General features: G+C 38.1%; 2 protein-coding genes across 3 annotated transcripts; both read left to right on the top strand.

The window, feature by feature from the left end:
* The first annotated feature begins 40 nt into the window (after positions 1-40).
* Positions 41-1,944, top strand: jagn1a (jagunal homolog 1a). The gene is made up of 3 exons (XM_019084489.2): positions 41-495; positions 981-1,086; positions 1,191-1,944. The coding sequence occupies exons 2-3, from the start codon at positions 998-1,000 to the stop codon at positions 1,651-1,653; spliced, it is 552 nt and encodes a 183-aa protein (XP_018940034.1). The 5' UTR covers positions 41-495; positions 981-997; the 3' UTR covers positions 1,654-1,944.
* Positions 1,945-2,686: 742 nt separating this feature from the next.
* LOC109067570 (protein TFG-like) lies at positions 2,687-12,347 on the top strand. 2 transcript variants are annotated; one of them, XM_019084493.2, is made up of 8 exons: positions 2,687-2,835; positions 4,429-4,613; positions 4,921-5,004; positions 8,037-8,183; positions 8,720-8,869; positions 9,130-9,285; positions 10,756-10,839; positions 11,512-12,347. In XM_019084493.2, exons 2-8 carry the CDS (start codon positions 4,430-4,432, stop codon positions 11,895-11,897), a joined length of 1,191 nt encoding a protein of 396 aa, XP_018940038.2. In that variant the 5' UTR covers positions 2,687-2,835; position 4,429; the 3' UTR covers positions 11,898-12,347. The 2 variants fall into 2 exon arrangements, with proteins under 2 accessions (XP_018940038.2, XP_018940037.2); XM_019084492.2 differs by having other exon boundaries at positions 2,689-2,835; positions 4,426-4,613.
* Positions 12,348-12,486: the final 139 nt, after the last annotated feature.

Below are 12,486 nucleotides of genomic sequence, written 5' to 3'. Positions count from 1 at the left end.
ACCTAAATGTAAATGTAAATTACTGTGATTAACAGGCCTACTATTCAATACTAGTAATTATTGTGGTAACTCTGTCTCTTAGTCATCAAAAACAGAGAGAAAAAAAGATTGTAAAATATTCTTTGAACTTTAATTTTATTATGCTCACGTTCTATGATAACCTCCCTGGACATGTCCTAATTAATATTCATAAGCCTAGCCTTCACCATAGTATGATGGATTATCATACATCCTCTTCTTTCAGGAAATCAGAATGTTCAGGAACCTCTTCAATATTCATGAGCCAAAACCGGCTCAGTACTCGGTGATGCTGAGGATGCGCAGACCGGGATGCTGCTGTCACAGCACATTGCGCGGAGGGGCGGAGAGATTCTTTACTGCCCCGTTTGTGCGCATGAGCAACATATTATTGCCTTCATTGATAAAAATCCTTTGTGTTTACATTTCCACATCTAATCTCACTGTCGCTTTCGGCGCGTTTCATCACTTCATACGGTAAGTCATTTATTAAAATTCGTATCGCATGAAATAATTAGGTATACATTGAATTTATAGTGATCCGTCTGTCAGTTCAAACAGTCAAATTATCGTTCATCCGGAAACCGGTCGCTAGATGTGCCTATGCTCTTAGACCATTTTTTGATACTTTAATTTCATTATTGTAATAGACATATATCATTATGCTTCGCCTTTTATGTTTATAAACGTGAAATTCCCACGCCTTGCTTGGGCTATATATCGGGTTTAATTTTTTATTAAGGTTGGGCAGATGTTCAGATATTACAGGACTATGTCATTTATCTATACTGGGACCCTGTATTAGATATTTCAGTAGTTATTATGTGGCTTGATGCATTACATTTTGAATACTTCATTTTAGCATTTCTAAATATGCTCTGCTCATTAAAAGTTGCAATTTGCAAAATTAATGTCATGTATTGGGGTCTGTGAATAGCAGATATATTTACATGTTCTTACAGTCATCTGGAAATCAGCAATGGCATCACGTGCAGGCCCAAGAGCTGCAGGGACTGATGGGAGTGATTTTAAACATAGAGAGAAAGTGGCTTCTCACTATCAGATGAGGTAACTAACACCTATACTCGCACAGCTATATAACATAACCAATAACTGCATCTATGTAGCCTATATATCAGAATATGTATCTGAACTTTGAATATGTCTTTCAGTGCTTCGCTGAAATCAGAGATGAAGAAGCTCACCGTAGTGCATTTCTTCATATGGATACTGGTGGCTGCTCAGGTGGCTGTTAGTCATCTCAATCTGGTGTCACATGATCTGGTGGCCATGCCCTATCAGTGGGAGTATCCATATCTTTTGAGTCTCCTGCCCTTGTTTATTGGAGCCCTGGCTATGCCAAAGAACAACATCAGCTATCTGGTGATCTCCATGATCAGTGCTGGTTTGTTCTCAGTGGCACCCTTGATTTTTGGTGCAATGGAAATGTTTCCACTGGCCCAGCAGCTGTACCGACACGGAAAAGCTTACCGGTTTATCTTTGGTTTCTCTGCCGTATCTGTGATGTATCTACTCATGGTGATCGCTATTCAGGTGCACGCATGGCAAATCTACTACAGCAAGAAGCTTCTAGATGCCTGGTTCAACTCAACACAAGAGAAGAAGAAGAAATAAACATACTCTTGTATACTTGAATTTATCCACCCTCTTTTTCTGTCTCAGTTGTTACAATGCATGCAATTATTATAAATGTTTAAATATTTACAATTTAAATATACATTTGTAAGCTAACAAATCTTAATATCTGGATTTTTTTTTACATTTATTCACATATGTTAAAATTATGTTTACCTTTTTAAATTGTTTACCTTGTTATTTTAAACCTGAAATTCTGTTTGTTTACAAAATGTTTAGTCCATGTCAAGAATACAGAGCCATTCACATCATTTTTATTACTTTATAATGAAATCAAAATAAAATATTTTCTTGTAATTTATTTCAAACTTATTATTTCATTTTAAGCTTGAATTAAAAAAAAAATCTAGCATGATCTATATCTTAGTTTTTTTGTTTTGTTTTTGGCTTGCATTATCAATACTTTCTTTTATTATTTTGGTTGTAAATTGTTTTGGTTTGGCTATTCAGTAGAAATCTACTTCTGACAACATTTTCACAAATTATTTTTATAGACTTGGGGGTGCTACAGCAGTATCTGCTGAGAGGGAAGAGAAATCTAGAATATTTTACCTTACACGAACAGTGGCTTCAATAAACCTATAAAGCTTAATGTCTAATTGATCATATTTCTTTTAAATTTTTGAAAAACTGTAGATTATTGGTCATGATCCCTCTAGCCGGGTTAGATCAATAAAAATTCTTCTTACTCAAACACAACAGACTACAGAGAAGAAAAAAAAGAAAAAAAAATTGAATTAAAAAAAACTGATTAGACCCCATTATATCTTTGGCAAACACTATGGTTAAATTCATATTAAACACATTGCCACAGTCGTAGGCCTATCACTTTACAAGAATCAGGCTCAGATAAATTCATTGAAACTTCAATCAGGTTTATGTGTTTAAAAGAACATATTAGTTTAATATTAAATACATTTATATTATTTTGGTTAACAAAATGCATTCAGACGCAATATAGGCCACCTCATGATGAGTAGTAATTAAATTTACATGACAGTGCAAGCTGTGTCCGGATAGCGCGCATGCGCGGTTGTGGTTTTGCCACGTACAGGTCGCTGTGAGGCGTTTCCGAGTCCGATCATCAGTCAGTCAGACATCGTTCAGCTAAAGTCCAGGACACACAGGCTGCTGCTGGGATTGACACGTCCAAACCACCAGGTAGAGACGCGGGGCTTCTCTTACAAACATTTACATACCTTTATATAGTCACTTTAGAGTTTTTTTAAGGCGCCTCTGAAAATGAACCATTAGTGGTTAGCCAGTTGTCACGCAAACTAGCATTAGCTTAGCTTAGCATGTGAGAAACTAGGGCAAGCTTAAAAATAAAACAAGAGAGACGTTTTGTACAAAACTCAGTGTTTTGAAGCCACTATATGGCGTCATTAAATAATCGTATTTAAAACACAGGAATAATTGTTGCCGTAATTCAGTAGAGATTTGATCACAGTTTTTTATTTTTCCGCCGGGAGAATTGTCACGTTCAGAGCGTTATTTGGCAGGAAGTTGCTGCATCATCAGGTGAACAAGGCCAGATGAGATCATTTAAATGGATCATTCTTTGGCAAGACATTTAAACGTCTTGCTGGTGCGATGATGGGAGGTGGCCTGATATGTGTTGTGATCCAGAAACCACATATTTTGATCTTCTAAACGATGGTTAATAAGAATTTTCGAGTAAGCTGATGACTCTTCATATTTACTTTACATTTAGTCATTAAGCAGACGCTTGACAAATAAGACACGAGTAACAAATGCATTTGCCATGCATTGACAGTTTTCATTCAGAATCGTCATTTTCTTGATCCAGCGGGCATCAAGTCAAGAGTTTCAGTCATGAAGGCTGTCATTAAGTTCTGTATGAGATAAATACAGAGTACCAGGATGAATGCTGGGTAAACTAATCAGAGTTGATCACACACACACACACACACACACACACAGACTGTTTGCATTGTGATCTAAATCCCAAAATGTTTCTCCCAGTAATCATGCTTGAGGCCAGAGTCTGAGTTAACAGTGATTGTAGGCCATCTGCATGTGCCAAATCATCTTATATCTCATGACCCTTAGACTTTTATCGTATGTCCCAATAATATACAGTAGCACTTGTTCAGATATAACCTCATAGATGAGACATTAAACTATGGGTTTCCAAGTAAGACATGAGTCATTCACTGATGTTTTACTATTCATATTAAAAGCAGGGTAGTTAGCGGTGAGTGAAGACACTCACTGGGTTGCGAATATCAGATTTCATGGTTAACTGTTGCGTTGCGAGTGGAATTCTGTGCTTGTGAACGTAATAATTGTGCCTTCACAGATCATGTCATTGGTTTTACTCTGGTCTGTTAGCTCTGCATATGCCGACATTTAATGTTGGGCTAGTTATCACTGCTGCAGCTCTGATGGTGTGTTTGGTTTCAGTTTGTTCCTGTCCTATCAAATGACGTCTGATGGGCATGTGATGTATTAAATAGTGATAAATATGCTGCTTCTTTAATAAACTTCCTAATAGTAAAAGAGTAGTTTTGGCTGTAGAAACTGGACGTTTTTTCTTCAGTGTATTTTGAGTATTGTAGATTCAATTTTAATGTTACTCTCAATTTTGTGTTTCATTTGCCACTGTACTAAATTGGATAATAAACTCTTTAGCCAATGGTATTGGTCTTGGCTGATAAAAAGCATATTTTTAGTTTGTCTATAAATATATTAGACAGTATTTTAGATAGAATTGTACTTTTTTTCCAGCAGTATGAATGGGCAGCTGGACTTGAGTGGGAAGCTGATCATTAAAGCTCAGCTGGGCGATGATATCCGCCGTATCCCCATCCACAATGAAGACATCACCTACGACGAGCTCCTGCTGATGATGCAGCGAGTCTTCCGTGGGAAGCTACAGAGCAGCGATGAAGTTGCCATCAAATATAAGGATGAAGGTCAGTTTTGGACTTCAAAACTTGCATGTATCATAAATGTACCAACTTAAAAGGTTTTAGTAACTGGACACCATGCATATGTATATTTAACCATTTTTTTTATCAGTCATGTAGTATAAAACTATAAGATCTGTACACCTATAGATGTTCTGAATAAACTCCCTTAGGGGGTTTTGGTATAGATCTCATAACTCTCTACTGATTTTACATGTGGTACAGTTTTATTTTAGGTTCAACTGCAGCTCTTCAAGTACTGCATTTATTTTCTGGTGTTCTTTTTATCATAAATTGTTTTGCTCTCTTCCAGATGATGACCTTATCACCATCTTTGACAGTTCTGATTTGTCCTTTGCAATCCAGTGCAGTAGAATATTGAAGCTCACTCTTTTTGGTAAGAAATCAGCACTGTTTAAGGGTTTTCACTCATCCTGATGTTAAGGAATATATCTGCACAAAGGTAACAGGAAGGAGCATTAAATGAATGTGTTGTATCTCTTTGTAGAGCACAGCTTACATGTAGCAGTATTCAAATACAAAATTATGTAATGCATAACCAGAAGTTTATCAGTGTAAAAAGTAGTCCCACCTTAAAAGTGCAATGTAGAACAACGTAGTTTAAGTGATGTGCTTTAAAAGCTGAAATGTGAAGCACAGCCCACTTGCCTGTTAGGTTTCAGTTGTAAATTTATTTCTGATGTTTGTCCCACAGTTTGTAAAATACACAAGTTATTTTCTGTTATAAATGACAACAAGCACAACTGCACTGTTCTCGTCAGTGCTAATCATTCCTTGAGTTTAGGTCAGTGAGCATGTGTAGGTTTGTGTTACCTGCAGGGAGATCATATTCCAAAATCGCTTCAGTGCTCACAGTGTCCCTTTACAGAATAACAAAAAGGCTCACAGGACTCTAAGAACCAAGCAGCTCATTTCAGCTACATACCTTTTTATAGTTGCAGCTCTAAAATATTTTATCGGGCAGAATGTAGTCAAAGCCTGTAGTTGTTTTATGCTCTTTAAATGGTGTTTTATATACTAAAATAAAAGAGGCATATCAAGTTAAAGCTTCTTGATTTCTCATTGTGTCTTTGTGACCCAGAAAACAGTGTTGTTCTGTAACCTTTGGGTTAAAAAGGACTCTCTGTTAAGAACATAATCCCACATTGCATGGGCGGTGTAATATTGCGGAGTTAAGCTCTTTTAATCTTAAAAATGCTGAACTTGGTAATATTTCATCTAACCAGGAGATGTCGTTTTTCTCTTGTGGGATAAACACAGCTGCAGCTTTTAATGTCCAGCAGAGGGCACAATAGAACAAGATTTGAACCGGTAATGAGTCCATGTGTTTGGCTTTGTAAGGTTATCAGCAGGGGTTTGAAATTTGAATTTTGGAGCCAGTGGAACATTAAAATCTGGTGGTGACCCCTTTAAGTGTGATTTGGGTGTCCAAATATTTGTTGGGCTGCTAACACGGTTTAACAGAACATGGATTTTAAACATATCTCAGATGTTAACCGATATAATGCACTACTCCAAACAGAAAGGATATTTGTTCTCTAAGAACATAAATTATGACCAGTGGCCATGAATATTTGAACAAGGAAAGTTTACATAAAGCAGTGGTTCTCAAACAGGAGGCTAGAGGCCTCATGATGATTTAAAGTAATTTCAATAAAGATAAAACAAGCATTAAAATAAAACAACTACAAATATAGATATTTTGTATATTAATTCATCCACTGTTTGTTTTATTTAAAGAAAACCTGGATTAATGAGGAAGTGTCCTGAAAAGTCATGTAAATATATTACTAAATTCTTAAAATTTTTATAAAGAAAAAAAATACATATAACTATTTATACCAAGCTCTAAAATATTTTATTGGGTAGAAACTGCAAAAATTAAATAAGTAAAATTCATTATCCAATGAATCACCAATGACTTTGTTCGGAGAATGACTGTAAATTAATTGGTTAAAATGAGTGGGAACACTAAAGAACATTCATCTCCTGAACCTTTGTTTTAATTTACAGAAATCGAATGCCCATAAATTAAAAAGAAGTTTTGAAAGCAAAACTAGGACCTTTGAATAAATATTGTTGTGGACAACTGAGGGACTTGGAGTCAAAAAGTTTGAGAACCACTGACTGAAGTGAAAGTTCACCCAAAACTTTACAGTTAAGGTCAGTGGGATCCAGTGTTTCCAGTTTTTCAAAATATCGTCTTTTGTGTTCTGCACAAAAAAATAAAGTCATACAGGTGAGTAAATATTAGTGATAGCAATTTTCATTTTTGGGTGAACTATTCCTTTAAGATAAATTAGGTCATCTTACAGACTTTAAGTCTGTTCTCGATCACGTGAGCTGTGCTGAAAAGCCACTCTTTTTAACTGGTACATGGCACAAACAAATATTCTCAAGAGAGGAAAATCGGTCCCGGTTACTTGCCAGTAACGTCATGCTCTGTTCTAACGAAGTTTGGCTCACGCCGGTACATCTGCACTGCAGTGTCAGTGCCAGTTCTGAGCATGTGCCGACTACTCTTCAAATGTGTCATCATAAATGCTGCAGAGGCTGTCGATTTGGGCTGTTTGATTCATACACTATATTACACTGTGATTTATTTATCAAGTCTAGCCAAAATCAAAGGTTGCTGTCTGTGTGGGTTTAACTAAATCCACTATTTATGACAACGAAAGAGCTGATTTAAGTACCAACTTAAAATACATGTTTCTTTTCCTAATAAAAAGAAATGAATAACTTTTGGTCAGGTCTGCACTCTGCACTGTCCAATGCCTCCATGCTCCAGCCAGATGATGTCATGTCTTGAACTTGTGTCAGCAAATGTAGCCCTGCCCTTTGTTGGATGCCTGTTTTAACCAGTTAAAGAATTTTGGGAAGATTTTAAGAGGTCAAATGTGCTGGTTCATGGTTGTATAATATCACGTGCGTGTATGCATCCCAAACGTGTGACTGGTGCCCAGAGACTGGGTTGGACGCCTGCTAGAGCTCCTGTGATCTCTGAAGAGTCTGGACCGGTTCAAGCGGCTGCCGGTATCACACATATGGACTCAGGAAAAAACATTCCTGACTCACACACAGTGCCAAACCTCTGGATTACCTCATCATATAGACAGTCTGGCTATCTAAATGATCTAATTTTGTTGTTCACTTGTTGACATTCTGACCAGGCGAATTGGGACAGGCTTCCAGCATTGATTTTTTTTTAGTCAAATGACAAAATCACAGCAAATTAGAACATGTTTGATGTTTAATATGTTATGATGGGGTTTTGGATAAATGAAAACATGACAAAAATAGAAAGAAAGCAGCTGGTTAGGATAAAAACTAACATGGACAGATGCATTTTGACTCGTCTGAACAAAGTTTTAGACAGTGCCGTCAAAAATAATGTTTGTGTTTTCACAGTGAATGGGCAGCCTCGGCCACTTGAGTCGTCTCAGGTGAAGCATCTGCGTAGAGAACTGATCCATTTGAGGAATAAAGTCAACAGCCTGCTGGACAGCCTGGAGCCCCCCTCAGAGTCTGTCCCAGAGAGCACCAACCCAGAAACCGGTACATGAACTCTCCCAGAGTGATTCTCATATTCTTCATATCCAGTACTGTAGCCAAAGCATTTGAAGCACATAAAGTCTCTCTTAAAAGCTTATTTAGATATAAAAAGCTGGAAAAGTAAAAATGTTGTCATTTACACATCCTTGTATCATTCCAAACCCACAAGACTTTATTCCTACTGTGGAACACCAAAGGAGATCTTTTGGTAAATGTTCATGCTCTTCTTTACCATACACTCAAAAGCATACAGTGACCAGAAGCTGCCAAATTTCAAAAAGCAACTCAAAAATAGTCAATGTGTCAATAAGACATTTTTATTTATTTAAAAGGCTGATTTTTAAGGTGTGAAGTGATAATTTGGCATCAAAATTGACACATTTGAATGGATGCATCCACATTTATTGCACGGGTTTGGAACAGAATGAGGATGATGACAGAGTTTTCATTCTTTTTATCTCTTTACCTCGTAAATGTTCCTTGAGAGGTGAGGACAGGCGATACTAAAGCTGTCTTGTTCTGATGTCTCTGGGTGACAGAATGTGTGAATGAGGCAGTAGATTCAACAGTGAAGCAGGCCCCTCCAGTCAGTGCTGCTAGCATGTCTGCTTTTGACCCCCTGAAGAATCAGGAAGTGGTCAACAAGAATGTAATTTCTGCATTTGGCCTGTCTGAGGAACCTGCCCAAGGTACCATATACATGTACAGCCGTCATAGTGCTTATTTGTGGCTTTTTAATCTTTTTTTTTTTCAGTCATAGCATTGATCATTGTGATAAATTACTTGATTATCGACATAGATCATGCTATTTAACGGTTTATAGCCTTTTGCTGCATTAATACAGATTTCATTTAATGTGCTGTCACAGGTGCTATTTTGTGGCTTCTAGTGTAACTCATCCATTCATATTTAAGATCTTGAACCACCTTTACACTTCCCTGTGTTCCAGTTCCAGCTGTAGCCGCCACCGCCGCTGCAGAGGAGCGCTCTGCAACTCCAGACAGTATTGCCTCTTCATCTTCTGCAGCGCCCCCTTCTGCTGTGGCTCCCCAGGCTCCTCCAGCTTACTCAGGGGTCCAACAACCTCACTCTGCTACTATGGATGGTAAATCTACCACTTTTAAAACTTGTACCGAAAGTCTGAAATGGGAATTGATGTAGAGTGTGATCTAGAATGATGTGGCTTATAAGCAGTGTGTCTTACGTAAAGCCCACTAACAAACACGCCTGATCAGGGTCGAGTGACCCTGTTTAATCATACAACTTGAAAACCGTCTATAGAGACTGGCCAGTCGATTTAGAGAATAGCAGTTTTGCACATCCTTATTTCAGATGTCTGCTTCTGATGTTTACGGGAAAGAGTCCAGCGAAAGAAAGATGAACAAGAAATCATGTGGCTCAGAAGTCTTTGTAGTGAATTCAGAGCATGATGTTGTTCTCCACTTGAAATATCTCCCCTAGTTTTCTTTCCAAAAAAACACCCACATCAGTCCAGTGGACTTGAGAAATGCAGGACGAGTCCCGATTTGGCAGGTCATGCTGCTTTGGCAGGAAGGTTACACACCTGTACTTACATATGTTCTCTCACAAACACAAACCCACACAAAACGTATTTGTTTGCAGCAAAAAAAACATCACCTTGCAGATGTTGTCTCTTGGGAAGGTGTACAGCGGAAGAAAAATGAACCAGAATGGCCTTCAAGTCAAGAGCGTAATGTTATTCTCCACCCGTCCATTGGATTTGTTTTCCCCCTCACTCTTTCCAAAGAAGTTCTTCCACATAGACGCGGCGCACATGAGAAATTGCAGAGCTATTCTAGATTTGGCAGATTGTGTGGATGGTCTCCATGGTTGCATAGAGTTATGGAGCTGTGATGCTTTTCTCTGCTTTATTGTTCCCATCATCCGCTGCACAGGGACACACACACACACACGCAGCCTTTTCTCATTAGTTTCTTGGTGCGATACACAAACATTCATGAACTTTGGATAATCTGTTTGTGTTCTTTGTCTCAGCAATGTCGGTTATCTTTACCCATTGTGATTTTCACAACGTGGACTTTGTGGTCTGATTTTAAATCGACTTAATTTGGATTCCAAATAAAGCATTTAAAATGTTGGTCAGACACCTCTCCTCATCTTCAATCAGGAGCTGTGCTCTACACAGATGGTCGGGCTGTCACCGACTGCCAGCGTTTGGGCAATCCATCATCTGCTCAGTTTTATGTGGCTCTCCTATTTGTATGTTCTCAATCAGCCTCTCTGTATTGGCTCTTTATTTGTTGATATTCCAGAGTTACATGCCAGATATCCCACATTAAAATATATTCCAACACAGAGTGAGAGAGATCAGTTCTTAATATTTATGGCCCTCTGGTGTCCCAGATATTTCTCAGATGTTTGATGATGAAACCGAGTAACAGTGGGATATCCTCACTAGGATCCACAAGCTGCTTGCTGATGTCCTGGATTTTTGTGGGAATTCCCTCCCTTAACCGTGTGAATCTTAATCCTGGACAAAAACATAAACTGATGTTGTCTTAATCACAGAAAACATGTTTATTGTTTTAAACAGGTCAGATGTATCAGCAGTATCAGGCTCCAGGTGGATACCCTCCACCAGCTGGACCCCAGCAGCAGTACGGGATGCAGTACCCTGGTAATTCTTCAAAACACATGCTAATGATGCCTTTAAGCTCTGTTCCTAACAAATGTGATGCAGGCGTTTGAAACAACTATTCAAAGTAGTGTGATGCTGGATTTTCTCTGAAAAGTGTGAACAAAATTATATGAATTCGGTATTACAGAATATAGAAAAAAAACAGTAATTTCGAGAAATATTATTACAGTTTTAACTATTACTATTTTAATATACTGTAAAATATAACTTATTCATGTAATGCAAAGCTGAATTTTCATCATCCATTTCTCCAGTTTTCAGTGTCACATGATCCTTAAGAAATCATTCTGATTTTTTTAACAGTATTCGGAATTATCAATGTTGAAAATAGTTGTGCTGCTTAATATTTTTTGGATACTTTCTTCTGGATTCTTTCATGAATAAAAAGTTAAAAAGAACTGCATTTATTCAAACTGTAAGTCTTTACCATCACTTTTTTTTAACAACACATCCTTACACATTATTAAAAAAAAAATAATAATAATAAAAAAAGTACCAAACATTTAAAAGGTAGTGTATGTTATTACAGAAGATATTTTTTTTTAAATAAATGCTGTTCTCATTTTAATTTTTATTGATCAAAAAATCCAAAAACACACACACATATATAAAGAATATTATATATATAATTTATTTAATCCTCTTTTTCAGCTGGTTATACTCCTCAGTCTGGTGTTCCTCAGGCTCCACTTCCTCAGCAGCAGTTCCAGAATTACCCCGCCCCTACTTCTCAGGCTGCTGGTGCTCCTGGCTCCGCCCAAGGGTTTTCTGGCCAATCACAGCCTCCTGCTCCCCAAGGACCCACCCAGTACCCGCCTGGAGCATTTCCGCCTCAAAACTACACATCCCAGGCCTCTCAGCAGCCAGCTAACTACAGCCTGCCTCCAACCTCCCAGGCCACAGGGGGTTATCAGCCCCATCCTGGATACACCCCGCCGCCTGGTGCCACCCCTCCCCCCGGGGGTGCCAATCCCTATGCCCGAAACCGCCCCCCTTTTGGCCAGGGTTACACCCAGCCGGGCCCTGGCTATCGGTAAAAGGCCTTTAGTCTCCCCACAGCACCTCGCTACAAGTTTTCTGTCTCCAACACATCAGCCCCCAAAATCTGTGTTTGTGTTTGTTGTGCTTTGCGCGATTGAATGAATGCGTGTGAGAATGAGACTGTGAGGTTGTATGTGTGTGTGTTTGCACACATGGGAGACCAAATGGTGTGAGAGTGGACAGCTGTGTTGTGTGTGTGCATTTTATTTTATCACGGTCTCCCCAATGGTGTTATTTTGTCATAAACCACAAGTCTGTTTAAACACTAGAAAATGATCATAATCAAAGTAAGTGATATTTGTTTAGTTTTCTTTACCTGTTTTCTTTACTTTTTCCAATGTCCTGGTTTTTACTAACCCCTGACTGGCCCTCTGCAGTGAAGCCTGTCATTTCTGTATAAACTGTAACATTGTTTTCAGGAGGTGAATAAAGACTTTGAGACTGAATGAGGGGATCATTGTTCATTTGTTCATGGATTTAACATTTATCTCTGATTTAGGTCTTTCTTTAACTGATCAGGATTGCGTAAAAAAACAAAACGAAAACTTGTATCTTTTCATGTCAGATTCAGAAACAATTTTAAAC

This window comes from Cyprinus carpio, chromosome B9 (genome assembly GCF_018340385.1).
Source record: "Cyprinus carpio isolate SPL01 chromosome B9, ASM1834038v1, whole genome shotgun sequence".
NCBI classification, from domain to species: Eukaryota; Metazoa; Chordata; class Actinopteri; order Cypriniformes; family Cyprinidae; genus Cyprinus; species Cyprinus carpio.
The sequence above is the reverse complement of the archived record's forward strand: the minus strand, read 5'-3'. Positions and strand labels throughout refer to the sequence as shown.

Bases quoted from the DNA above. Each gene is read 5' to 3' on its own strand.
- jagn1a (XM_019084489.2), top strand. From the start codon at position 998: ATGGCATCACGTGCAGGCCCAAGAGCTGCAGGGACTGATGGGAGTGAT. The intron at 1,087-1,190 runs GTAACTAACACC...TATGTCTTTCAG, and splicing joins GCTTCTCACTATCAGATGAG to TGCTTCGCTGAAATCAGAGA.
- LOC109067570 (XM_019084493.2), top strand. From the start codon at position 4,430: ATGAATGGGCAGCTGGACTTGAGTGGGAAGCTGATCATTAAAGCTCAG. The intron at 5,005-8,036 runs GTAAGAAATCAG...GTGTTTTCACAG, and splicing joins ATTGAAGCTCACTCTTTTTG to TGAATGGGCAGCCTCGGCCA. The intron at 8,184-8,719 runs GTACATGAACTC...TCTGGGTGACAG, and splicing joins GAGCACCAACCCAGAAACCG to AATGTGTGAATGAGGCAGTA.